Source organism: Etheostoma spectabile, chromosome 18 (genome assembly GCF_008692095.1).
Source record: "Etheostoma spectabile isolate EspeVRDwgs_2016 chromosome 18, UIUC_Espe_1.0, whole genome shotgun sequence".
Classification (NCBI taxonomy): domain Eukaryota; kingdom Metazoa; phylum Chordata; class Actinopteri; order Perciformes; family Percidae; genus Etheostoma; species Etheostoma spectabile.
In genome coordinates this window covers 4,481,598-4,508,891 of record NC_045750.1, presented here as the reverse complement: position 1 = coordinate 4,508,891, position 27,294 = coordinate 4,481,598, and the positions used below count along the sequence as shown (strand labels likewise).

Genomic DNA, 27,294 nt, shown 5'->3' with positions numbered 1-27,294 from the left:
CAGAATAAACGGGTAACATTTTGCTTTGTTTGTTTTGATCAGACAAAACTGTCCATCCGCCAGAGTTACTTATACACCTAAACATCCCAAAAAGTATTTTCAGGCCCCTTTTAACCGAGACGTCTAGCTGGTTTCGACCCGTACATCTCCAAATCCAAACGCCACAGGCAGCTCGACTATCAGACCTTCGGCTTCTCTAGAGTGCGTTCTTTCATTGATTTTGAGCCTGCTTTCCTGCATGTTCATGCCATTTCTAAAAAGAGGAACAGACACTTTGCAGCGAGACGGATCTTCATGCTTTCAAACAATCTAAGTTAGCGTTTTGTTTTAGAGAGGAGAGCGTCAAAAGGAAGAGAAAGCTTGGGAACAAACTTGGCAACCTCGGGTGAATGAAGGTGTAACGTCACAGCAGATTGTCTTTACATTTTTGTTTTATGTACATCAAAGGACGCCTGTTTCTATTTTCCCCTCTTAGCTTAGCTTGCGTGATTTATTGCTTCTTGTGCCAGAGCGCGAGTAGAAAACTGTTCTCCCAAAAATAAACTTTTACGTTCCAGTTGGAATATCACAGTTGACTGCACATGAAATGTTCAGTGTTTGAATGAATGTTCCAGTTCATCTGAGTACCAGTGCATCGTACAGAGTTAATGACGCGCTCCATAGCTTTTCAATCTGATGTGAGATTTCTTTCAAACATTTCTGGAATCATGATAATATGTTTTCAGGATAATGAAAAACGTGAAACTGCCTTGGGAATCACTGCATTGGCAAGTGATGTTTCCTCGTGTAAAAAGATCAAATTAGACTAAAGAATGTATGGGGGATATTTATTTTACAGCACTGATCTGGTCTGAAACAGCCCGCGTGGAGTTGCATAATAATTTCACACTTTCCTGCTTTGCTTAATAAAACGAAGATGAAAAAATAATCACGGAGCTGAATTACCGAAACCCAACAAGGGCTTAAAGTTCGGAGTGATGTTTGTCAAACGATCTTTTGGACCTCTTTCTGATTAGCTTTTACACATTTAATCACACACACACTGAGAAGAAAAGAGGAATCACTACATGAACAAATCAACAAGGTCTTGAGTTACATTCGGTTGGAAAGACAAACGGTAAAAATAAAAAAAATAAAGTATTAGCAAATATTTGACTTCATTCTGAGAGCAGTCACTCGTGCAGCGCTGCGTCACGGTGAGCGCCCGTTGTGCAAGTGTTTCTCGCCCTGTAAGAACCACATGAAGACCACGTATATAAACAGCTAGCTGTTACGATGGGAGCGACACACCAGTAAGACTTCAGTGTAATAATCAGGAATGCATAATTACAGAGGAATTAAGTTTTCTCGTTTGGGGAGGCAGCTTTAAAACAAAACAAAAAGTCCTACTTGTGGCATTTTGAACCCTGTTAAAGTAGTATTAAGGCCTCGGAGTTAGACTTGCAAAAATGTTAGAGAACGGAATTCATTGGAAAACAACCAGATAATTTACTATGATTTTTCTGCATAGGGTTCAATGCAAAACCTCCCTGCCCTCGCTTCCCTCCCCCCTTTCTTCTTCGAGGAACCGAAAGCCGGCACAAACTAAATAACAGACAAACGACAACAGAAGAGAAACAAAAAGACAGTTGAGACGAATCGCTGTTTGCGTGAATGCCCCGCAGTTCAGAACCTGGTGCAGCACGCTCCGATGCCGTCTGTGTGACTGTAGGTAGCTGGTGCGTTTGTCCCTTTGTTTGCGATGCAATGCGGACCCCCCCCCCCCCCTCTTCCTCCTGGGCTCCGTCTACTTGAACATGCTCTGCAGCATGGCCGTGGCGTAGGTGGGGCGAGCCTGCCGGCTCTCGATGGCGCTGCGGAGGTACTGGACCCCGCCGCAGCGCTCCCAGATCTCCTCGAACTGCCGGGGGAGGATCTCGGCGCCCCTCTTCCTCGACAGGCCCGTCTCCTCCAGACTCAGCTCGCACATCTCCATGTCGTCCTTTCCTGTTACATAAAAATAAAAAGTATGCTTCAGCAACAGGCAGAGTTGTTCATTTCAATCTTAACTGAGGATGCCCAAAAGCTGAGCAAATTTTTATGACTTTATACATTTTTTTGCATTACACTGGGAAGATTACAAAAATCTGTGAATATAAAGATTTTACTGTTTTAACATCAAAGTCACAGAATAATTGATGATCCTTTTAAACTGTTGATTTGGTAAAGCTGTTTCATGCTTCTTGTGTTCAGCGCGGTCGTCTGGTCTTTCATGCTGATTGCGGTCCGAGTGGCCCAAAGAACGGACCTCTTCTCTCCTGTGGCCCGTCATCGCACGCTTAGCGAGGAGAGGCTTTCCCCCTTAGACGATAGAGAATCGACCAAGCAGCTTTTTGTTTACATTTAACATGAAGGCCACCGAAGCGCAGCAACCCGTTGATGCCGCTGTCGCTGCTACGTCACCCAGATCGTTGGTCTGATTGGTTGAAGGACTATCCAATCACGTACAGAGTCATTTGAACTATGCCTGTTGATCAAGCCTCCTGTGCCGTAGAAAATAAAGAGCAGACTGCCCAGACTAATGTTCAATCTTAAAAGATTGAGCTTGGTTGGGTGACAGCCAGACTACTTCTGTCCTGCACTGCAACAGGAACAAATATTTCAATCCCTGAACACATTCCCATTCAGTCAGTTCAACACACCTGCAGCTGTGAAGGCAATAACCAGTTCCAGTAGTGTGTGAACCAACTTTAATATGAGGAAGTTAGTCCGCCACATATTGCTGCTGTCTGTGAATACCGCCGCTCTAAAATACAAAACATTTCACCACAATGTGTGCTGTTCTTTCTGATTGACGACCAAACGCTTTTAGAAATCAACGACAGCACCAAAAGCTCACAAACATCCCTCAACCCACGGACCACCGCAGCCCTCAGACTCACACAAAGTGGTGAGATACACAGGTAGGAGTTGGGAGGTTTTTATAAATGCACATATGCTGAGACAGCTGGGTAAACAACACAACTACTTTTTCTCTTTTAGTGTGGTGTTTTGACTCCTTAAGTGGTACAATCTGTGGTTCTACAGTCTGTTGTGGCACAAACACTGTTAAAGGGTAATTTAATTTCATTTTTCCAACCTGGACCCTATTTCCCCATGCATTGGTGTCTATGTGACTGATGTGAACAAAGATCTTTGAAATTGGTCCAGTATTGAGCTGGAATGCAGTTACTGGCAGCTGTGTACCGGGAGGTAATGTAACCCTACAGGACAAATGTTCACCGTCAATTTGGTCCACTAAAAGTTGTGTTTTTGCCGCTGACCGACTCAGATTATTATTCTAAGTCTAATGTCTGACAACATTAAGGAAAGGATCCCTAACGAGAGAAACCTTGTTGTTAAAGAGTAAAATCCTTTTAGTTCAACATGACACACCCCCGAAATCACCATCACCAAACCCACCAGACTCCATGTAAATAATCACTACTTTTAGCGCGTATAGAGCAGCATGTTTCCACATTGAAATGGGTGAATTAAAAGTTTATTTCAACCAAACCAGTGTGGTGATTGTTGGAACAGTGGAAAGATGAACCAAGATGAATTTTGATAGTTTTATTTTGTTTCTGTCCACTTTGAATGACGTGTTATACGATGATAAGATTACTGTTTATGTACATTGAGTCTGGTGGGTTCGGTGATGACAATTTTTTCTTCAGTTAAAAAATGATCTTTTAGATTGACAAAAAATTATGTGTGTAATACATGGCTCAATTCATAGGGGATCCAAAAATAAGCATTAGTCTCTCATCGTTTACTACCATGCATATCTTTTCCCAAGGTACCAAGAGGTCCTCTGGAAGGGGAGGGACTTTGCCAATCTATTGTCCAATCATAGCTTTCGCTGGTCTGATGTGGTCACACTCAGATTCTAGTCAGAATATGAGTCTGATTCTGCTTCATCGGCCTGTGATTACGGGCCGTGTTTCAACTGAACCAGGAAAGAAAATGCCTCAATTGGATAGATCTACAACCAATTAGAGCAATAGATAGACCTACAACCAATCAGAGCAATGGATAGACCTACAACCAATCAGAGCAATGGATAGACCTACAACCAATCAGAGCAACGGATCGACCTACAACCAATCAGAGCAACGGCGTATATGACGCAGGGCTGCAAATGCAAAATATTTTGTATTCCCCACGATCAGATTTGCGTTATCGAGCGATATTTTAAATGCGTCATCATTAGTAATGCATTACATGACCCATTTTTTCTGTAAAGCCGTGCCTGTGTTGGGATCTCTCCTTACTCTCCATGCAGCCCCGCCCCCATTCACTCACACACGGCTCCCCAGCAACATGGAGAGACACAGTGGCGACAGCACCGGGTAACACTTCTGACATTAAGTCGTTTTTTTAGCCTTTTTAATCCAGTTACTACTGTAGCTAACGTTAACGTTACCTGCTGTGTAACATGTTATTAGTGTTTACTAGCGTGACAAGCAGCGATGTTTCTGTTGCCTCTAGCGTCTGTTTTGGAGCATCAGAGAGCAGCGCAGACATTTAAGTGGCACCGTAATGAGGTACCGAAATCCCCGTTGATATTGTGTCCGGTAGCTAACGGGCACACAACATATAACTTCAACATAAGAGGAATGTACCACAATATGGATGTGAAAGCAGTTATAAATAGCCTATGTGACAATGAAATTAGTTTTGGTTAAAATCAACAAATAATCGTGATCTCAATATTGATCAAAAATTATCGTGATTATCATGTTGGCCATAATGGTGCAGCCCTAATGTGACGTTTGTTGAACTTTTGCTGAATCCCGTAGGAAGGACGGCAAAAAAATCTTTCCGATCGACAAATGCCTTGACCGCGGTTCTCTGTTCCTCTTTTAAAATGAAAGCGCTGTTGATATCTTCTCTAACAGACGCCATGGAGACATCTAAACATCTCAGTTCTCCAGCAGCAGTTGTCTTTGTTGTAAACAAATCCAACCCAGCGCTCTTTGGTGACGTGGTTAATTACGTTACTGTTGATCACCTGTCAATCACTGTATAAAGCCCCGCCTGACAATCTGATTGGTCCTAACAGTTCTAGTTTGAACAACAGATCTAGTCCAGACCGAACTTCCCAACCTCAAATGTTGTGGGTGGGGCTAAATTCGGCTGGCATCCAGGCTAAGCCTTCGCCTCAGTCTGGTTATCTCCTCTTCCTCTCTGTACTGACCTGCCACCAGAACGATGGGATGTTTATCGGGATGCAGCTCCATCTGCCGGGCGATCCAGGGCCCGTCGAAGTGCGCGTACCACCAGCCCTTCTTCTTGTTCTGGGGGTCTTTGTACTGATCGCCCGGCCGGATGAACGGGATGCGGAAGTAGCGCTGCTGCCGGTTCATGGCCACCTCATACTGCCGGGCCGGGATGGGCGGGGCCGGGTTCTGCTGCGCTGCTCGTCGGATCCACAAGAGAAGAAAAAGAAAGTTAGGCATCTTCTTTCATGCATGATTGCAACCAATCAGGAGCCAGCAGCCATGTTTGCATGCAGCCTGGGGGTCAGTTACTCAGCAACAGCAGCCTTCTACCTGTTTATCAACCTGTGTGTTAACTCGTCCAAGAGTCAGAGACTAAACTTTAAATCATCAAAGACCTGCCCTGCTGAAGTGCCCTCGAGCTAAATATCGACTCCAGCAGCTCCAGTAGGGTTAGTCTGACCTTTTTAACGCGAGGCGAGAGAATTCCCCTTCATAGATAACGTATTGCACGTTAGAAGTGCATCTCAGTGATCGCTGGAAATTCCAGTTTTCTCCTTGTGGACAGGAACATTCGATTGAATTATAATTTCACAAAAGATCAGCTCGTTTCCAAACAACTGTTGTCTGTTACATTTGGAAAAATTAAAATTTTCCAAATGTAACATTGTATATAAAGTAAAAAAAAAATAGATATTTAATAAGTATGAAGAAAATTATATCCCCCCGCTGTTAAAAATTAACTTGGTAAATTTTATTCTGAATACATTTTAAATTAGCTCCTTTTTACTTTAACTTGAGTTGATTTATATACTGGTAATTTCAGTCATACTTAACTAAAAGTTCCTCAAAGTAATAGTACTTTTACTTCAGTAGAATATGTTCGTGCCCTTTCCATCTCCTGTTTAAAAGTAAAATATAAAAATAAATGTTCTAAAGAGCTTTAAAATGGACATTTTCATTAATTCTACAGCTGTTAATACACAGGTGAATGCGCAGGAACAAAAGCAAACATCCCGGTCAGCTGAAGCCCGTTGAGACATCCGTTCAGAGAGTTCATTCCTTCGTTACGCCCCGCTCCACTGTCCTCCCATCAGCTCGGAATTTTAAAGGCTACATTTACATTGCAAGTTTGGTTCTGCTACGATTTCCCCTCTCGTTCCCCATGCTCTGGTGTTTCCCTCTCTCATTCCCCCTGCTCTGGCGTCCCCCCCCCCCCTCATTTCCTCTGCTCTTGCGTTTCCCCCTCTCATTCCCCCTGCTCTGGTGTTTCCTCCTCTCATTCACCCTGCTCTGGCATTTCCCCCTCTCATTCCCCCTGCTTTGGGGTTCCCATCACATTCCCCCTGCTCTGGCGCTTCCCCCCTCATTACCCCTGCTCTGGCATTTCTCCTCTCATTCCCCCTGCTTTGGGGTTCCCATCACATTCCCCCTGCTCTGGCGCTTCCCCCTCATTACCCCTGCTCTGGCATTTCTCCTCTCATTCCCCCTGCTTTGGGGTTCCCATCTCATTCCCCCTGCTCTGGCGCTTACCCCTATCATTCCCCTGCTCTAGTGTTTCCCCCTCTCATTCCCCCTGCTTTGGGGTTCCCATCTCATTCCCCCTGCTCTGGCGCTTTCCCCCCTCATTCCCCCTGCTTTGGGGTTCCCATCTCATTCCCCTGCTCTGGCGCTTACCCCTCTCATTCCCCTGCTCTAGTGTTTCCCCCTCTCATTCCCCCTGCTCTAGTGTTTCTCCCTCTCATTCCCCTGCTCTAGTGTTTCCCCCTCTCATTCCCCCTGCTCTAGTGTTTCTCCCTCTCATTCCCCCTGCTCTGGCGCTTTCCCCTCTCATTCCCCCTGCTCTGGCACTTCCCCCTCTCATTCCCCCTGCTCTGGAACTTCCCCCTCTCATTCCCCCTGCTCTGGTGTTTCCCCCTCTCATTCCCCCTGCTCTGGTGTTTCCCCCTCTCATTCCCCCTGCTCTGGCGCTTTCCCCTCTCATTCCCCCTGCTCTGGCACTTCCCCCTCTCATTCCCCCTGCTCTGGCACTTCCCCCTCTCATTCCCCCTGCTCTTGTTCCAATCAAAAAGAGTCCGTGTCTGAGTGGCTGAGTCGCTGACAGCAGAGGGACGGAAATCAGCCAGACATGAAGCACGGCAGATGTTTAGGACAGGGTTTGCATACTCACATGGAACATAAAACATACAGCATTTCATCTTCCTACAAAGTGGAGCGTGAAACAAGAGCCTACAAAGACAAACAAAGCTCCTCTACATGACAAAGAGATTTACCTTGTCCTTTGCACAAATGCTCAGTTTGATCTGGTTTTCAGTTTTAGAATCAAGGAAATGTGCAGGAAAAATCTCGTTACCAACTCAATTTGGCACGCCAAAAGATAAAAGTCACATTACATTAAATGAAACTGTCTTATTTTCTTAATTTCTTCCATGATTCAAAAGCAAAGCAATGGAAACGAGATAAATCTTTCACATGTTTAAAAAAAGAACAATTTTAAAACTGATCCTAAGATTTGAACATCTTGTAAAATGAAACAGCCGTCTGTTTCATGGCAACACCATCACCAGCTAAACGGCGTCCTGCCGCTGAGCTGTCTTGCCCTTCGAAAAGGGCAAGACATTGAAAGAGAGCAGCGCCCCCCCCAAAACCAATGACTTTCAGAAAGGGAAAAGAAAAATCCCCCAGAACTTCACCAACAAAAAAATCAGCCTGTTTTGTTCAGGAAAAGCAACCACATGTGGAGAACTATTCTTCAGCGAGGCGCTAGAACGTAGCGCCTCGCTGAAAACTCTCGGGCCATGGATTACGGCTTGTCCTGCTTCCTGGCTTTCAGTTTCCTTGGTGACTCTTAGTGACGGTTTGTAAGGCTGACACGGCAGAAACATGGGGACGCGGGAGTCATTTGTGCGGATAAAGATCAGCGTTTCAAACTGTGAAGAAGAAACACTCGCTGGGAAACGCACATCCCGACCTGTCCACCACTCCAGACCCAGATATGGGACTTTACTTTAACCCTCGTGTTGTCTCCCAGTCGACCGCACAAGTTTTAGTTTTTTTGGGTCCAAATTTAAAATTCAGTGGACGGGTTAGCTCAGTTGGTAGAGCAGGCGCACATATATAGAGGTTTACTCCTCGACGCAGCGGCCGCAGGTTTGACTCCGCCCTGCGGCCGTTTGCTGCATGTCATTCCCCCTCTCGCTCCCCTTTCATGTTTTCAGCTGTCCTGGGGAACTAAATGGCCAAAAAATATTCTTAAAAAAATAAATTAAATTCTAACTTTTTTTGGGTCGTCATTTTAAGACACTTTTTCATCACTTTTTCTGGTTGTTTATGTTGCGTTTTATTGGACATTTTTGTTACATTTTTCAACATTCTTTTATAAAAAAAAAAAATTGAAATGCCATCAATCCAAAATAGGGTTTGTGAGATGGCAAAAGTGGCATTTAAGAAAAATGTATTCATGTAAACAGTTTGCCAGATTTAATCTCTAGAAAAAAAACGGGGGCTCCTAGGATTTCATTTGCTGTGGATAGACTTATGCAATATGCTTATGTTGTTACCATGCATAATGCATTTATTTGGTTTGCAGTTTGTTGTTTTGTATTATCGGGGTTGGGAATTACTGGCTCGGGGGTACATGGAAAGATTGTTAAGTTGTACGTTAAAAAAATGATGATTATAGAAATGATGATGTTCTTAAAGCTATAGTACTTAGTTTCTGTCGCCCCCATGAGGTTTTCTATGTAATGACAACACTGTGGTGCGTCCACATGATACAAGGCTTTCAGAGATTGCGCACCCCCCACACACACACAAACAGTTGCTAGTAGCCAAGGAGGACACTGAGGATGGTATAGGAGGTTAATCAAGAAATTGGTGTTGCGTGTTTGAAATAAATAAATAAATGTTAGTCATCAAAAGTGAGCAGCAAGTGAGACAAACAGGATCCCAGTTAGAAGCAGACCTGTACCATTTTGGTTTTTTTTTGGGGGGGGGTTAGGGTTAATGAGGAGAAGGAAGGGGGGTGCAGCTCTGCGGTTAGTAGCGTCTCACTCTGGAAGACCACTTACATGCTTTTGTCACAGGAGGTGCATGATCTGAAAGTAGACATGCCAGGTTACATGAAGAACGCAGTGATGCAACACAGCAACGGTGGAACCGGTGACAGACGCGATCACATGACAGGAATCAGAAGAGAATGGAAACACAGAAAAACAGTCGATACACAGCTTCACATGGCTGCTAACAAGTCTTATCAGGATACATTATATGTAGTCTTTCGACAAACATAGGTGTCATTTATGGGGGGTTATAGGGGGTTTATATCCCCTCCCCATTTGTCGCCTTTTTCTGTTTTTTTAAAATGTGTTGCCAAGGTTTTTGACACTCCTTTTAAAGTATTGGATTGTGCAAAGGTCCAAATGCGCCTGGCTGTTAAAGGGAATGGGAGAGGACCTCTGATTGGTTGATTGCATGTTACGCCCAGAACACACCTATGCGTAACGAAGACACTACGTCCAACCCTTTTGAACTACGCGCCTGGCACACGGACCCTTTTTCCGCCGTCAAACTAGCAATAGTGGATGTGAGCACGTCCTGGACTCACCTGCACCAGGCGCTTCACGCCTTGCGCTTAGATCGTTTAAATGGGGACCAAAAGTGCAGTTAAGAAATACATTGTGTTCAATGCACAGTGTTACCCCGACATTTTAAAACTTTGCATTTATTGCAATTTTATTATTAAATATTCCGTGATTTTTTTGCTGAAGGTTATATCATCAGATGTGATAATAATCCCTAGCGTGGCGTCACACACAAAAACATAAAAAACACTTGTGTGTCAGCGAGGCCGATGGAAGCGGAGGGACGACAGCAGGTGTGTGTGGCTCGCCATCCAATCAGTAGTCTTAGCAGAGCACACAATAAGAGCTCTCTGTCGTCATGACAACTTGATGTGTGGCACAAGGAAGTGAGAGGCCAGAGACAGAGTCCACTTGTTCTACGTGTCTGTACATCGTCTGGACGACGAGCAAGGGTCACCATTCAGTTCCTTTCATATGCAATTTAAATGTGAAGGTTCTGTTCAAATTTAAAGGGTAACTTGGTTTTGTGGGTCAACCTGGACCATGTCTTCCTGTTATTGTGTCTAAGTGACCGATGGGAACAAAACTATTTGAAATTGGTCCAGTATTAAGTGAAAAAACAAACTGCAATATAACGTCAAGAGGCAATTACGCACCTTCACTCTCTGTCCTCTAAATGTTCTGTTTCTGCTGCTGACAGGCTCAGATTATTGTGTCTGACATTAACATTATGGAAGGGATCCCCACAGACATAGACCTTTTTATTACAGAGTAAAATTATTTTTGTTTAACTTGAAACATTCCTGACATCAGTATTTCCAAATTCACCAGATTATGTTTAAAAAAAACAGTAATTTTAACATTGCAAAACACACTTTATTCAAAGTCTTAAAAAAACAAAATTAAATAAATATCAAAAGCCGTCTTGGTTCATCTTTAAACTGTTCCAACAATCACCACTCTGGATTGATTGAAATAAACTCTTAATTCACCCATTTACACGTGGAGATATGCTGCCTCTAGATCCGCTAAAAGTAGTGATTATTTACATGGAGTCTGGTGGGTTTGGTGATGACATTTTCGAGGCTATTTCATTTTAGAAAAAAAATGATTTCACTCTTTTGCAACAAGGTCTGTCTCTGCAGGGATCCTTTCATAATGTCAGAATAATAATCGGAGTCTGTCAGCGGCTACAGAACTGTAGTGGACGCTAACTGACAGTGAACATTTGTCCTGCAGAATCACATTAAAGTGCGGTTCTCGGCTGCAGGTTTCTGGCTCAATAGTGGAGCAATTTCAAAGACTTGTGTTCACTATAGTCATTTAGACACCAATGCATGGGGAAAATGTACTGTGAAACATCAAGCTGTAACAGTGTGTGACATAACATCAGGGGCCAGATGTATAAATGCATATTCCTCCACACATTAACAGGTATTTAACGTGCAGCTCTTGTTTGTGCACACACTCTGAAATAAAAATATGAATATGAAAAACAACATGAGAAACATTGTAGATTTAGCTCCATTTCACTGAGCGCTTTTAAATGGTTTTAAATCAACACCATCCTAGATTTTTGAGCAGGATTTTGGAAGTCTTTAATGAAGACCCCCACACACACACACACACACACACACACCACACACACACACACACACACACACACACACACACACACACACACTTACTCAGAAACTTAATGAGAAAAGTGTTCTCAAAAAGCAGAGAACAGCGGAGGACAATTTGTTCTGTAAATGCAGCATCTTACAGCAGACAAATACCAAATAAAGATGTTTTAAAAATATCAGAAAACAACACACTCATCCTTATTTAACCATCCGAGCGGTGCAGTAACGGGTTGTGTTGTCGTACCGTAGTCGGTGACAGATTTCGGCGCTCGCTGCGGCTCCGTCTCAGTGTTCCTCTTCTTGTTCTTTGACTTCCAGGCGTGGTAAACTTTGAGCCGGCGGTGGAACTCCTCTCTGCAGGCGGCCAGCAGCTCGATGTCTGCAGGAAACGGATTCAGAAAACCAGTGAGAACAAATACGGACGCTACTACGGAGTAAATGTCGGACCTGGACGGGAAGGCGACCTTTGAGAAGACAAGTTCCCTCCAGGAGGTTTGCGTTCGCACCGGCTTGGAACCACAGAAACAGAAACTACTATTCTATCCCTAACTTTTAGCTCTTCATTTTCAGTTCTGTTGCTTTCACCTCCAAAATATGGGCTGCGTTTCAGTAACAGTTCCACTTCCCCTCGTTCACTTCCCCCGCAACCCTTATTCACTTCAGTTTTTTCAGACAAATGGAACGACGCTTATGGTGGTGGCGGCGGGGATCCGATAAACATCAATTTGTTTATTTACCTCATAAACTCAAAAATGTGGATAGATTATTCCCATCTTCCCATGTAGCCCTGTGGGAATTGCCGCTCTAAAATAACCTAGTGTGCTGCACCAATGAGATTTCCCTTGACTGGTTAACCACAACTTCATGGTGGTGTTAATGATATATCAGATATATTGACTTCTATTCATATTCCCTCCAAACTGCCTCACCGTTTAATGTTTAATTTAACATTAATATCCTCACAAATAAATCAATACAGTGTGTGAATGTGCACTCACACGTACACGGACAGACTAACAAAAGACATTTTAACACCTTGCTGGATTGAGACAAAATCAGGATGAATCCAGGACATTTTTTAAGAGGGGATAAAAAACAAACATCGCAAGGGCTAAAAGTGTGCTATGAGATGCTTAATGCATGCTGAGTGCTGAAGTAACCTGAACAAAAATACTTTGGAGGCTAAAACTTAAATGTAGCGTGCGGAGCTGAACTCCTGGCCGGATAAATCAGAATGTAGCAGGTGTCGACCCCTCGCCCGTCGCTCCGTTATGTTTTATTCTGCAGATGATCAGGACTGCATCAGCATTCAGCCTGGTCCTCTGTCTGGGAGGCGAGCAGAGCGGTCTGGTAACAGCCAACACAGCCTCTGCTGTTTGCCGATGCGCGGCCGCCCTGCAGGCTTTTACTCCTGCACACGTTTGTTTCTGCGACGCGGCCGGGCGTCCGCCCTCCTCGTCCTTCACGCTTCCTGCCGCGTGAGATAAGGAGCGCTGAGTTCTCGACTTAAACTCGACACTTTGAGAGGATAACAGAGGAAAAGTGGTAAATATTCTCCCCTGGCTCTTAGCTTTCCCGCTTTATTGAATCATAATCAGCCCGAGGAGGGAGAATTATTTGGAAAGCTGTTGAATGAACAACCACTCTGCTGTTCTTCGTTTTCATCTTTTACTCACCACGCGGCAACAATACAAACAAAACTCCTGGATTCAAAATGTTACTCAAAGCTATAGTTTGACGTTTTGACGTCGTACGATGAATATGAAGCTACAGCCGGCAGCTGGTTAGCTTGGTATAACAGAGATTCTCCTGCACCCCCCCCCTAAAGAGGTTTAAGCCAGCACGAAATGAAAATCACGAGCGCCTAAATGTCTATGACTTCCAGCAGTCAAGTCCCCTCTCTCCGATATGTGGCATCAGTATTACTTTACAATACAGACACTTTCATAACCGTTTGAAAACTCCTTGTTGTTGCGGTGAATAGTCCACTTCAGTGTTTTGCAGCAGTTGATAGTTTTCTTCTTACTTTTTGAATTTTGTGGTTTACATATACAGTAAAAAGACATTTTGCCCAACAAAATGTATCAGTGTGCAAGAAATTAAGTAATTGACGCGCGATATTTCCTGGAGAAAGACATCCAGATAGCAATACATGCTCCCCCCCCTGGGCCGGGAAAAACCCGGCAGGAAGACTGGATGCCGTGGAAAACAGCTCTGTCCAAAAGTCCCGAATGCTGTGTATTTTACACCGAACACTAAGCTAATTTTCCGTGCATTTCCGTATGTACTGAATGGTAATCACATACAAAGTCAACTTAAAGACACACATTATGTTTGGCTGGCCAACACAAATTACAAGTATTCTTCCAAGTTTAAAATGTTCAACTTGCACGAGATCTTTGTGTTTTTCTGTGTCCCGAAACATTTTCTTGTAAAGAAAAAAAACAACAACAGCGCCCTCTTCCTATTCCATCTACCAATGCCAATCCAAATCTGACTTTTCAACTCAATGAGCCGTCACACTACACACATCTTTTCTTTTTTCAGTCACAACAATCCTGACGTTTCAAAATCAAAGTGGTAATGACTCGGCAACACTAGCCCCGTATCTATACACCACTGTCCTCTACTTTTTTAATGTCAGTGTCAAGGCTGAGTAGCTCGCAGCGGTCAGATTTTTCATCATGGTACTCTCTGGTATTGTCGTATTTTGAAGCGATACAGCGGGTACGGCTGTGGTATCATCACGATGAGTGTTTGTGAAATGAGTTTTTCTCTGTTCTGCTCGACCAGCCATTCACTCCCACATGAGAGAAGTGACCATAAAACGAGGCAGAGTTCACAGGAAAAAAGAGTAAATGGTGTGGAACGTGAAGCTGTGGCAGATATTTCTGTCAAAGCTGACCATTTGGTGGGAATGAGGCTAAAATACTTGTGATTAATCAATTATAAGAGCCTTGTAGTGTGAGGATAAGAACATATGTCCCGACAGTGGCGCTAAATGAAAGTCGAGGGGTCGTTAAACATCAAACATCAAACCGGTTCATCCTCTTTGGAGCTGGAATGTGATCAACCAGTCCAAAGGCTGGCTGTCTGATATCTTGATGTACAAAATGGACATTTTCAACCGAGGAAACAGGTTCAAGTGCCCAACATTAAAAAAAACTTAAACTTTTTAGGGATCATTCTATGAAGATCAAGAATATACATAGCAAATTTTAAGGAGGACTGGTCATTTGTTTTCAAGATACCATGTCATGGCCCAAAGCAGTTTTCAAGTTTTGACCTGATCGAGGCGCTGCTGGAGAAGTCATTCCAATGTAGGGCTGGGAACTGAAATCAATACCTTTTAGGCACGGACCGAATTGTAAAAAAAAAAAAAAGTATCGAAAAATGCCTCCTCATTCGATACCCCAATTTTAATACCTTGGGCGTAAACCTCATCAGCTTCAGGGAGCCAATCAGCACGCAGCATACTTCTACCAAGATCTACTAATGTCTGTAATTGGCTGTCTGGTGTTACGCGTTGTAGAGACACGCAGGAAAACTCTGTTACCCAGAGCCGGCTCACGTAGTAGGAGCTGAAACAAATGTTTGTGCTGTAATTTCTTTCTTTTGTTAAAATGGATTATAAAATTGGTAAGGAAAAAGTATTATTAAGGTACTCAAAGTCACGGTGTTGGTATTTACATTTTCTGAACGATACCCAGCCCTTTTGAAATGAAACCAGTTCCTCCTCTGAGGAGCATGAATCTGTTTCAGAGCAATGTTCCTGTTGTAATAGATGTCTTGTGTACAAAGTTGACATTTTCTCCTGAGGAATGTTCATGTCAAGAAAATCAAAATGGTTTATCCTTTGGGGAGCATGATTAAAGGCTAAATCCTGACAGCTAGCTGGACTATCTGTCCAATCTGAGTTTTCTGTTGCACGACTAAAACTACTTTTGATCGTACACATGTTCCACCAAAACAAGTTCCTTCCTGAGGTCATATCCGTCTGGAGCTTAGCACCGCCCAACATGATTGTGATTGGTTTAAAGAAATGCCAATAAACCGGAGCACGTTTTTTCTCCCATCCCAGAATGCTGTTTGGACTAGCCAGACCCTCCTCCACCACAGCGCTGTGGAGGAAGGTCTGACTGTGCGAGACTAGCAGGAATATGACTGCAGCGTGTCGACATGTCGATGACTCGTGTTGCTGTGGTGACAAACCAAACCGTGACACTCACCACATGAGGTATTGATGGCGTCCCGCAGCTCAGCGTACTTCCACTTGCTCAGCTCGTACTTCTTGGCGCCGGCAGCGGCCTTGGAGGCCTGAACCTGTGGACCTCTGATATGGGAAACAAGATAAAAAGGGGGCGCGGGGAGTCAGCAACAAAGAGCCACAAGCAAGGTGTTGTGCGAAAACCGGCAGCAGGGAACAGGGAAATGTTGTCAAAAAGGATTTACAAGTTATGTGTTAACTTATAAAGAAGACGGGTGGAGCTTACAGAGAGTTAGATAAATTACAAAAAATAACTGGAGATAAAGTTTGGTGTCAATAGATCAAAAAACATGGGCGGAGATAGGTTTAAGTTTAGCAGTTTCTGCAAAAAGTAGAGTGATGGGTTTCGAAATTGCTACAGTACAACGTAGGTTGCAACGTTGTAGCATGTAGGGTGGTTTTGAATTTCAGATGGCTGTTGTATATCGCCACCATCAGGACAATTAGCACACACACTGCACGGATTAACAATGCCATAGGACTGAACTTGTGTGTAAAGTGTGGTGAGTTTTCATGCAGGGGAACATGGACCCCTAAAGAGAAGTTATTATATATTTTCCATGTTTTCTCCATTTTCTGACCACATGACCATCTGTTATGTGTTAAGGTTAAAAGGTGGTTCAGAAAGCACCTGCTACAGTAAACTCCACCCACCTAAACAATGTCAAAGTAACAAGAATTACAGATTAAACACAACACATGTGAGGAACGATGGTTTGTTGCAGCTGCAGGATCATTGCAGAAGGTGAAAGCGAGGAGAAACAGGGGTGTCAGATTAGCAGCGTTAAAAGAGAAAGAGAAAAAGAAGTCTAGAAAAGAACGACAGTGAGTCTGAGACTGTTAGAGTGCATGCTGTTTCAGTCGCCAGGAGTCAAAGAGCGCCTCTGGTCTGACGGTGTGGAGTAGCAGCGCACTCTGCTAAATTATAAATGACCGTTGGACAGTTTTAAAGCGTAAAGCTCGTCTCCAGCTGTGGGCTTTTGCTGTCGGCATGCTGACAGGCCTGATTAATCCGTGACCGGGATTTGCCCTTTTTAGAACACCGGGAAGTTGGAGGCGGGGCCCTGCTGGGTCTCTAATCCTATTGGGTTGCTCTGCGTCTCACAGGGAGAAGCTGTCCTAGGACCGGAGGCCGCTCTACCGTGTATACCCATTGAGGTAACGCCACTTGTCGCCTACTTTTGCCTATAATGGTGAGTTGCACCATTGTAGGCGAAAGTAGGCCCCAAAGTGGGCGTGGTCTATTGCACCCCCACCCAAAATAATACATTGGAGTTATTACAACGCATGTATAAAATGAATGTGAGTGGGAAGTTAGGGTAAGGGTTTTTACTGAAGACCTTGCTGCTCTTGCGATATTTCCTGAAGTTTGCCTCACCGCGGTCACGCTTTGGGTTCTGCTGTCACGGACTCTGCGTCGGGGACGACTTGTGGCGGGGAGGCTTGGACCCCGTCATAACTGCTTGCAGTTCTGGTTTTTCTTATTCTTGTTTTACTTAAAGTGAAATACTTTGTGTCTTTTAAGTTTTTTTTTTTATTTTTTTTTTAAGTTATTCGAAATAAAGACTTATCATTCGTTCTTTAAAACGGAGTTGCAGACTTGAAACCAGGAGTCTTTGTTGTTGCTTTAAACCCAGGAGCAGCCAAAGTGTCTGCTCGTCACCCTGCAGAGTCAGCAGGGCTGAGGGCCGGCCGCTGTACGGAGAGGTAGAATAGGAATAAGATGTGCAAAGAGAAAAGGGTTCGAAATGAACAAGAAGATCCAATAACCTGCAGTGGATCTTTAACTCTGAGGGGAATTAACCCTGTTAATCTGAATTATTGAATTAAATTATTATCAATTATTATCAACAAATCAAGTGAACTCTTCTAGAGGATTTCTGCATCACTTATTCTTCTTTTGATCAAAAAATGTTCTGGTAGATTGAAGCAGTAGGTTGTGTGGAGATTTTCACTGGTTTCTACCCACCTAGACAGAAGTTCAGTCATTTCCTTCGCCATTTCTTCCCTAAAAAGCATGACGGCCCAAGTTTAAAAAAAGTTAGTATATTGTTGAATGTGTTTTTTTCTTTTTTCTTTTTTGCATACAACTATTTATACAAAATACGGACTGCACAGAAAAACTACAGCTGACTCATAGCCTGGCTGACACCAGACCCATCTCAGTTGTAACTGAGGTGGGTCTGGGGAAGGCTCATTCAAAGCCCACTTCCAAAGAGGTGTCGCCAGCGGATAACGCTCAAAGCAACTGCCTCTGGAAGCAACTGGATAGTCCTTCGACCAATCAGAACATCGGTCCAAGTGACGTAGCAGCGACAGCTGCATCAAAGCTCGTCTCAATGGTTGTGATGGGTGCCTCAATTTGGAAAATTGGAAATGGGCTTAAATGTGCTCTTTGCAAAATGGACCTGCAGAGCAAATCTCATATTTGCCAGAAGTTCGTCAGGGTTTTCCCAGGCTAGCTGACTCAGGATATAAAGCATCAATTTAAACTTTCAGAGGGACTCTGTATGTTGGCTGCTTTAGGGTAAGAGCAGAGAGAGGTCTGGAGGAGGAGGCTGCCGCTCGACGCTCTGCCATGAAAAAGTGAAGCAGCAGCCGACAGACGCACCGAGTGCTTTCACATCCCAGAATGCAGCGTTGAACTATGTTTAACCTCCCGAGCAACAGAGATGATGGAAATCACGGCAGACTACAGAGGAGTGCATCTGATAGATGCAGCCTCTTTGAATATACCTTAATAAAACAACAACATATCTACGTGTAGCAGGTGTTTGATGTGCTGGTATTGGATGGAAACCTACATGGTCAAGCTCTTGAGTACTGTGGTTCCCGCCGTGCTGCAAACAGAAGATTATAGGATTATAAGACGGAGCGCCACTGGATAATATCACAAAACCAATCAAGAGAAGGGGAAGGTGATTCCTTTTTTTGTGTGTGTGTAAACCAAGAAGTGATTGTTCTTCTGACTCTGATCACAGGACATGGCCCGAGTTTATCAAACAGCTGGAGGGGACATTTTGGACATCAGTGAAGGACAGTCACAAGACAGGGTGTTGTTTACTGCAGTAATGTGTTTACTGTGGTAACGGACTGAGGATGGGACGTGAATTCGGTATTTCGGTTTTGGATTTGGCAGAATTGTACTCAGTGGATTCGATATTCGTCCAAATCCCAAAAATCTGGATTCGGCGGATCCCTAAATGATCATCATGTTTTGCATCGGTCATTATAAACAAGATGCTGTCGTATTAGCTGATGCAAGACGCATAATTCGGCTTAGTGTAGATTTATAGTGTCGTACAACTTGCAGGTGTTTTCTTGTAAGCTATAGTATATAATAATACTTATTTTCCACCCAGCCTTTTTCCCCAACTTCAAATTCTGTGTAAGTTAAATTCTCATGTGCATTTATGTAATTAAAGATCGATACTCGGCGCCGGTGTATTGATACAGTACTGAAGCAGAAATCACGGAAAATAATTCATGCTCAACGTTAGATCCTGTCCGTATGTTAGATTTGGACGTAGTCTCCTTTCCATACTCTGCATTCATTTCATCCGGACTTGTGGACGTTTTAATACTAACCCACTTCAAAAAGGTTTTTAGGAGTAGGACTGCATCATTTGTTTTTTTCACAAGTTCTATAGCTTTTCTCTTAATGATATAAATGTATAAATAGGAGCGATGTTTGTTTAATATTATGCTTAGAAACGAGAGAGTTGCCTTTGAAAGTTTTCTCCTACACTTTCCTCAAAGTAAGAGTGAGTCAGTGGATTAATGCTCCTTATTAATTTACCCCTAAGAAGTTTTGATGAACCCGGGCCCAGATCACGTTTCTGTTGGGTGACAATCACGTTGGTGCAACCATTAAAACTGCTAATTACTTTGGTCGAATGTGGACGACAAAAGTTATTCTAATTACCATTTTTTTCAACCTGGACCCTATTTTCCTATGTTTTTGTATCTAAGTGACTGATGGGAACAACAATCTTTAACATTGGTCCAAGCAACAATGTAAGTTAATAAGGCAATTGTACATCTTATTCATCTTCACAAAAACACTAGTTTACCCGCTGACAGTCTCAGGTTAGTGTCTGACAACATTATGGAAAGGATTTCTAAGGAGGTTCACCTTTCTGTTAAAGAGTAAGATACTTTTTTTAAACATAAAAAATATCTGCTAAATTACATTCGCTAAACCCACCAGACTCCATGTAAATCAACAGTAATTTTATCACTGTATAATACACTTAAATCAAAGTTGACCAAAAAACTATGAAAAGCCGTTTTGGGACGTCTTTCCTTTTTCCCACCATCACAACTCTAGTTTTGGCTGAAATGGTTTACTGTTTTACATGTGAAAATATGGTAGCTGTACACATGCTAAAAGTATTGCTTTAGATGGAGTCTGGTGGGTTTAGTGCTAGCAACTTCAGAGCTGTTTCTGTTTAAAAGGATCTCAAAGAGGTTTTAATCTCTGAAGGGATCCTTTCCATAATGTTGTCAGACACGTTTTAGCGGACGCTAACTGATGAAGCATATTGTCCCAATAGGGTTACATTGCAGCCCGGATTGTGACTGCCGTTTACAGCGTTCACACGTAATACTGGACCAATGTCGAAGATTGTTTTTCCTCGGTCACTTACGTAGAAAAAGAGGGTCCAGGTTGAAACAAACAGTAGTTACCCTTTAAATAACAGTGAAAGTGCCTAGTAAACTTGTTAGTTTAGAAAGCAGAGCGGTGCTGGCTCGGCTGGCAGATTGTTACAGCATGCAGGGGGTGGTTCTGGTTTTAAGAAGGACAGGTGGGATTGAGGGATTAAATCAAAGGGTTGAATTGCCGGGTCTTACGCTGCTCTCTCTGGGGATGATGGAACTGAGGAGCCATTACTGGGAGGGACAAAAAAGAAAAAACAAAAGAAGAAAATGGTTAAAAACACTGGATCGGCTGGAGACAATGGTTTCTCCAGAGTCCGACACGTTTAAAGATTTAAAATGAGAGTTTCTGCTCTGAAATAACTCCAAGAAGTTGGTGAGAAGAACTACCAGGAGTCCGACTAAAACTTCCAGTCAACAAAATGTCAAGCTGAGAAACAGAAAATCGCACAGTTTGTCAGCCTTTCCTGCCGCTGACAGACTGTGATGCATTATCAATGGTTTAGCTTCGGCTTCAGGATCATAAAACATTCAGCGTGTGAGTGAATACTGAACCCACACTGAACATAAAGCATCATATCAGCTACTGTTGAATAATGAGCCACTCTATCCTGTCAAACCTGAACCCACTGGAACATGAAAAATATACTGTGTTTTTCATTTTTTCATTATTGAAGCCCAAGGTTGACGTCTTATAATCAAACACATCCTCTTGTGTAACCAGAGTTTTTGGAGGTCGGAGTTTAAAAACACCCGTCACTGCAAAAAGCAAAACCTTCTTTAGTTGCTTCTCGACTTTAAAACGAGGCCGTGACACACCAACTCGATAATCGGCCGTCAGACAGTCTGGCGAGGTGGGGGACTCGAGTCTGTCTACTGTGTTCCGTGCTGTGGTCCGTCGGGGGGGCCGGCGGCCTTCATTTCGGCTAACCAGACATGCTCGGTTGGAAGACGGGCACTGCACACGGCAGTCAGACTCAAAGGACCAATCTGAGGAGGAGCGGGATGAGTGTGACTGGAATCTCTCAAAATCTGAGGAAAACCTTTTGACCGGACCTGTGTGGAGCTGAAATGAAGACAGATTCAGGATCTGCACGGCCCATTTCTCTTTAAAATGTTTTCAGACACACGTTTCGGGGAACTATTTTAGTAAAATATGAGATTGTACTCTGAACCAGCCGCCATGACAGTCTGGCTTTGAATTTCTGGAGAAACCAGACCCACGTGACGCGTTCGTCCAATCAGCTGCCGTCGGCAGTCGGCATCTCTTTGGTGTGTTCCGAGGAACTTTATTTGGCCAGCTCGGGGAGGTTGGTCGGTCCGATGGCCTTTTCTGCCGACACTCAGCCGTGGGGTTGGTGTGTCAGGGCCTTCATACGACACTAGTGTCGAGTGTCCGTACCGATACCCGAACAATACCTTTCAACACTGCGCTTTGAAAAATATATATTACATCTTACAAACAGAGCCAAACTTAAACGTCTAAAAACTAGAGATGTTCCAACACCGTAACGTCCTTCCTGATACAGATCCCTGAACCAATGAATCTCACATGAACGCTATCACTGGTTTAAGGACTGGCTCAGGTTAAACTGGCCATAAAGCTTCCTTCCCTTATCTACTTTGACAGTCAGTTATAACCTACTAATAATAATTAATATAAATAAAATAAACTAAATAAACTACTTTTGAGCAGATTTCATTCGGGGATAAATGACGTAATATTGTATAGCTGATGTTCTAGTGGTGCCGTGTTGGGTACCTGCGTAGGCCCGCGTCGATCTGACCCTCCTCAGGGATGAGCTCCGACTCACTCTGAGCGATCCTGAGCGCCAGCTCCCGGTCCCGCCTCTCCTGCTCCAGGATGGTCTGCCGGGACGCCTCCTGCTCCCGCTCCGCCTGCAGCTGCAGCTCCATCTCCACCTGCATGCGCACGCACGCACGCACGCCCCCACCACACACACACACGCCCACACACACCCACAGAAAGACAACAACATGCACAGCCACACATGCAACACGCACCACACCACACCACACCCCACACCACACACCACACACACACACACACACCACACACACACACACACACACACACACACACACACACACACACACACACACACACACACACACACACACACACACACACACACACACACACAACTTTTTAAGGTTCAAGGTTTCCTTTTGTCATGTTCACAACACTAACAGAAGTAGTTGCTGGGAATGTTAAACTTCGGCCTCAGGCATCTCCAACATTGCTCATGAAATCACAAAAAAACAAATAAAAGCAAAATCTGAATTGAAAACAAAAGAGAAAATAAAATAGTAAGAGTAAAGATACAGGGCTAAAAAATAAAAAAATGTAAATAAAATAATATAATGAATACATTTGTGCAGATAGCATCGCAATGAAATGTAGCTGAGCGTAAATTCTGTCAGGGAGACTAACATCCTAAACTGATCAGCTGTTTCGAGGCGCTACTTTCAGTTAAACCAATCAGTATCGACCATGTGTTGGTAAGCCAATCACAGCGGGACATCCCTGGTTTAACGCTGTTCTCTCCTCTGCTGCTGTCAGTTGTCATTTCAGGAAGAGTGTGGCCCTCTTCCTCCCCTTCTTCCCCCCCCCCCCAGTCGTCTTCCCTCACGCCACCCCGGGTATTCTTCCGTCTGTTAGATCCGTCGGTTCCTTCGTTCCCGTCTTCATGCTCCTTCACCGCACCACCAGTGTCCAGACTCACCGGGGGATATGTCTGGGTTTCCCTAACCCGTGAAAACATATTTTATACGATGGAGTCTAATCTCCAAAGACATTGTGGCTTACTTATACAATTTTGCATATCTGCAACAAAGTCTCTCCTGATTGAAATAAATGTGGTAGTAAATATATGCATCATTTTCATAATGTATACAGTATATGTATGGCTGTCCTGTGTGAGATTGTGACCATTCGCTGCCCTCCTGGAGTGTCGCCGCTGCTGCTGGTAACATGTGTTCACGTGTGGTGCTGGTGGAGAAGAGATGTCGGCCACCTGCGGCTGTGATATATCTGCCAGACTGCTGCAGCATGATAAGTGGCTGCTGCTGCGTTCTGTTAAAAGGACATTAGAAATGTTCTTTTTCAAATTTATCTGACAGCTCTGTCAGGATGTTGTTGTTTACAAATGCAGATGCCACCTGACATTTATCAAACTGACTTTCATTTTAACAGCAGCAGCATGGAGACGGAACGCCCACACCGGAGGGGACAACAACTCGCGGCTCTGCAGTGGCTGCATCTCACGGCCTTCACCTGATAGCTCCACTGAACAGGAACTTGTTCTGTCCCTCCTCGATGATGGCCAGCTCTGAGCTCTTATTTCTGCCGCGAGATGGGATCATCGAGGAGCTACAGCCGAGGATACACGAGAGCAGCCTTCCTGGAAGCCGTGCAGCTGAAGGAGTTGCTAACTCCGACCAAACAGCTGACGAATACATGTGAAGCTTCAGAGGAAGGGACGTCTCATCCCTCTAAAACACATTTGCTTGTTTCCTCCTCCCATGATTTCTTTGACTTCTTGAAAGAAAAGAGGCAAGTGGAGTCGTCGAGGAGGCCATTTAACCAAAATGAGATGCAGTGATTGACTTGAATGATTGATTTGTACAGAGAGGCAAAGTCCCTCCCCGTCCGGTGGACCTCATTTTGGAGAAATATATCCAGTGGTGAACGGGAAGAGACTAATTATAGTTTTTATTTTTCCCGCTTGAATTGAGCCGTGAATTACACATATGATGTTTGGTAATTTAAAAGATAATTTAACAAGCAAGAAAGTCTCAGTTTGTCATAGTACCACTTAGTTTTGTGTGAAACCGCTCAGTGAACAAAATACGTCACCTCGCCAGCTAGCTTAGCTCTGACCCACAACGGCTTTTATTTTTTGATGTGTTTTATCCAGTGAAGTTTTAACCGAAGCGATGAGAACGAGCAAACCCGTGCTCTGTAGAACTTTAGCCGTGTACGACACACAACAACACACAACACACACACACAACACACACACCACACACTGACACACACACACTACACACAACAACAAACACACACACACACACACACACACACACACAACACAGAGAGAACCTCCCATAACACTTTGAAGTTTTTGGTCTTTGTAATTATGTAGTTCACAGTCTGATACTTCTAAACACTTCTACTAAAAGATGCTTTGTGGTGGGATGCACCACCAACGTTAAAAAAGTTCAGAACTGAGTTTATAAAGGCTGTCAAAAGATCGAGAGAGAAAAAAACACAGCAGGGAGCTTTCACCAGTCTTTAATATCTTTTGTTTGGACGCTGATCCAACAAATAATGGGATTAAACTGGATTACAGTAAAACGCAGGAGGCCAGTAGGACACTTAACTTTGGTAATGATGAAGGACAAAAACACTGGCATGTACACAAAAGACGCCCTTCAACCTTCCTATAAACAGAGCAGCCTGGGGGGGGGGGTGTTAGCTCCTCTGTCCTGCTCGTTGAAGAAGGAACCAGGGACTCTAAACCTTGATGATTAATGCTCCTGTTTCCACCTTTCTCCTTCAAACAACAAGAAAAAACAGCTCCTTGAAAGACTCAGCAAGGACACGAGGAACGTTATTCATGTGGACAAATTGCTTTGTTGCTTGAAATGAGTTCAGCAAAGTCTTAGGTTCAAACAAGTAGCGTAATATATGAATAAATTGATAGATACATTTACAATAAATGTCAAAAATGAAGTTTTGTAGTATAGTTTTTTGAGTAGAGGGACAATGGAAAAAAACATTGTCTGGAGGCACCCACACATCATTTGTCCTTTGAGGATTAATCACAAATCAAATTCCGATCAGAAATATAAATATGTGGTTAAAGAGAGAAAAAAAATGTCACTCCTCTCCTTGAATCTTAAGCCCCACTGGAGTCTGCAGAGGGAATATTTATAGGAGAGGGGAAACATGCGGAGGAGCCTGACAAGCGTCCGTGAGCTGGTGAAAGTGCAGCAGATTTGTGGGTAACCCAGCCTGGGGCTCCGGGGCCCGGGCCCCCGGCCAGCAGCTTTGATCCAAACGGCCGCTGCTCATCACTAATTCTACACAAACAGAACGGAACTCAGCCACGCCAAAAGATGGGCTGGACGAAGACACGCTGGGTGATAACAATATACCCAATGAGCAGTCAAACCTGCTCTCTTTCTGCTGTGTCGCACACCACACACACACACACACACACACACACACACACACACACGCACACGCACACAGCGCACGCGCACGCGCACGCGCACACGCACACGCACACGCACACGCACACACACACCACAGGTTTTATTTATTCTGGCTTTGAGATATCTCAGACGTCAACACAGCTGCCAGATCTGCCATTGTTTACCTTTTTATACTTCTTCTTGTTCGTAGAAACAGCAAAGTCTGTAGTCTTTGCTCATTAGCGCCACCTCTGTTCAGGAGAAGACTGCAGCTCGTGTCGCGAGGACCAGCGCGGGTATAAATAGTTACAGCGATCCCATGACGTCCATATGCACGGGCCAGCTTGGCTGAGTCTACTGTAAAACGCGCAGCCTGAGTAGTGTAGTACATAGAATAAAAGGCTTTTTGTGAATTACAATTCAAATACTGTAAAAAAAAAAAATTACAAATGAAATTTGAATGGTATAGTAAATATTTTCAGTGCATCAAAAAGTGTGAAGGTTTAGATCCCAGCAGACAAGCTAATCCAGCACAAATTAGTGCATAAAAACCTCATGTATAATTACAAAAGGAGGGAAAAACAGCAAAAAATGTCTTTCCTCATATCACACTATATAATAGAGTATTTTTCTTCTAGAGACAGTGTTTTCCCAACACAACAAGCTGCAGTACAATACCAATCAAACGACGCGTTAAGGGCTCTTACTTCCTGTAATAAACTACATCTACACAAGAGTATTTCAAATTTGGAAGAGAGTCTTCTCTAGTGCTCAGTGTGTGTGTGTGTTGTGTGTGTGTGTGTGTGTGTGTGTGTGTGTGTGTGTGTGTGTGTGTGTGTGTGTGTGTGTGTGTGTGTTACTTTGCACCTTTGTACTGAAGTGAGTGTTCTAAATCCCTTCGGAGCGAACCATCTGCAAACAGCTGCGGGGTTAAACAACAAAAGGCCGACAGTGTGCAGGACGCCCGCGGCAACAGAACCAACACCCACCTGCATCATCCTCTCCTCCTCCTCCCTCTTCTTCCTCTCCTCCTCATCATGCTTCCTCTTCAGCTCCATCTCTGCTTTCCTGATGGAAGGAAGAGAAAGAGAGAGATTGGCAATGTAATCCACTAGGAAGGCTTTGGATTTAAGCTTACCAATCAGAGAGAGGCTTTCTAAAAAAATATCGGAACCGCTTCTTGACAAATGGTCGAAAACAGTTGGGAATTCATTTGCACACCTCATGTGCCTGACTAGTAATGTCAAGTTGCTCCCCTACTTGACATGTAGGCTACTTTTTCTCTTTTTCCTGAGTCACTATTGTTGCCATGTTTTTTCTCTTCATTTTTTACCGTAACTGATTTTGTCGCTAACAGCCTCAGATTATTATTCTAAGAGTCTGATGACATCATGGATCCGATCCCTGCAGAGATCGACCTTTTAGTTAAAGAGTAAGAACCTTCTTCTTTAACATGAAACAGCTATCACCAAACCCACCAGAGTCCATGGAAATAATCTCTACTTTTAGCATGTATAGAGCAGCATGTTTCCACATGTAAATGGGTGAATTAAGAGTTTCTTTCAACCAGACCAGAGTGGTGATTGTTGGAACAGTGGAAAGACGAACCAAGACGGCTTTAGATAGTTTTTATTTTGTTTCTGTCAACTTTGAATGAAGTGTGCTTTATGATGATGAAATTACTGTTTATTTAT

At 43.7% G+C, this 27,294-nt stretch overlaps 1 protein-coding gene across 1 annotated transcript in view; it reads right to left on the bottom strand.

Annotated features, from left to right (window-relative positions):
• Nucleotides 1-435: 435 nt before the first annotated feature.
• Nucleotides 436-27,294, bottom strand: part of myo6a (myosin VIa) — a 135,504-nt gene continuing 108,645 nt past the window's right edge. Inside the window, exons 27-36 of the mRNA XM_032543620.1 lie at nucleotides 26,590-26,668; nucleotides 22,140-22,300; nucleotides 20,573-20,611; nucleotides 18,523-18,558; nucleotides 17,688-17,726; nucleotides 15,681-15,784; nucleotides 11,696-11,830; nucleotides 9,311-9,337; nucleotides 5,219-5,437; nucleotides 436-1,986 (exon numbers count right to left, since the gene is read on the bottom strand). Of these exons, the coding sequence (XP_032399511.1) occupies nucleotides 1,787-1,986; nucleotides 5,219-5,437; nucleotides 9,311-9,337; nucleotides 11,696-11,830; nucleotides 15,681-15,784; nucleotides 17,688-17,726; nucleotides 18,523-18,558; nucleotides 20,573-20,611; nucleotides 22,140-22,300; nucleotides 26,590-26,668 (1,039 nt within the window). The 3' untranslated portion in view covers nucleotides 436-1,786. The remainder of the gene's footprint in view (nucleotides 1,987-5,218; nucleotides 5,438-9,310; nucleotides 9,338-11,695; nucleotides 11,831-15,680; nucleotides 15,785-17,687; nucleotides 17,727-18,522; nucleotides 18,559-20,572; nucleotides 20,612-22,139; nucleotides 22,301-26,589; nucleotides 26,669-27,294) is intronic.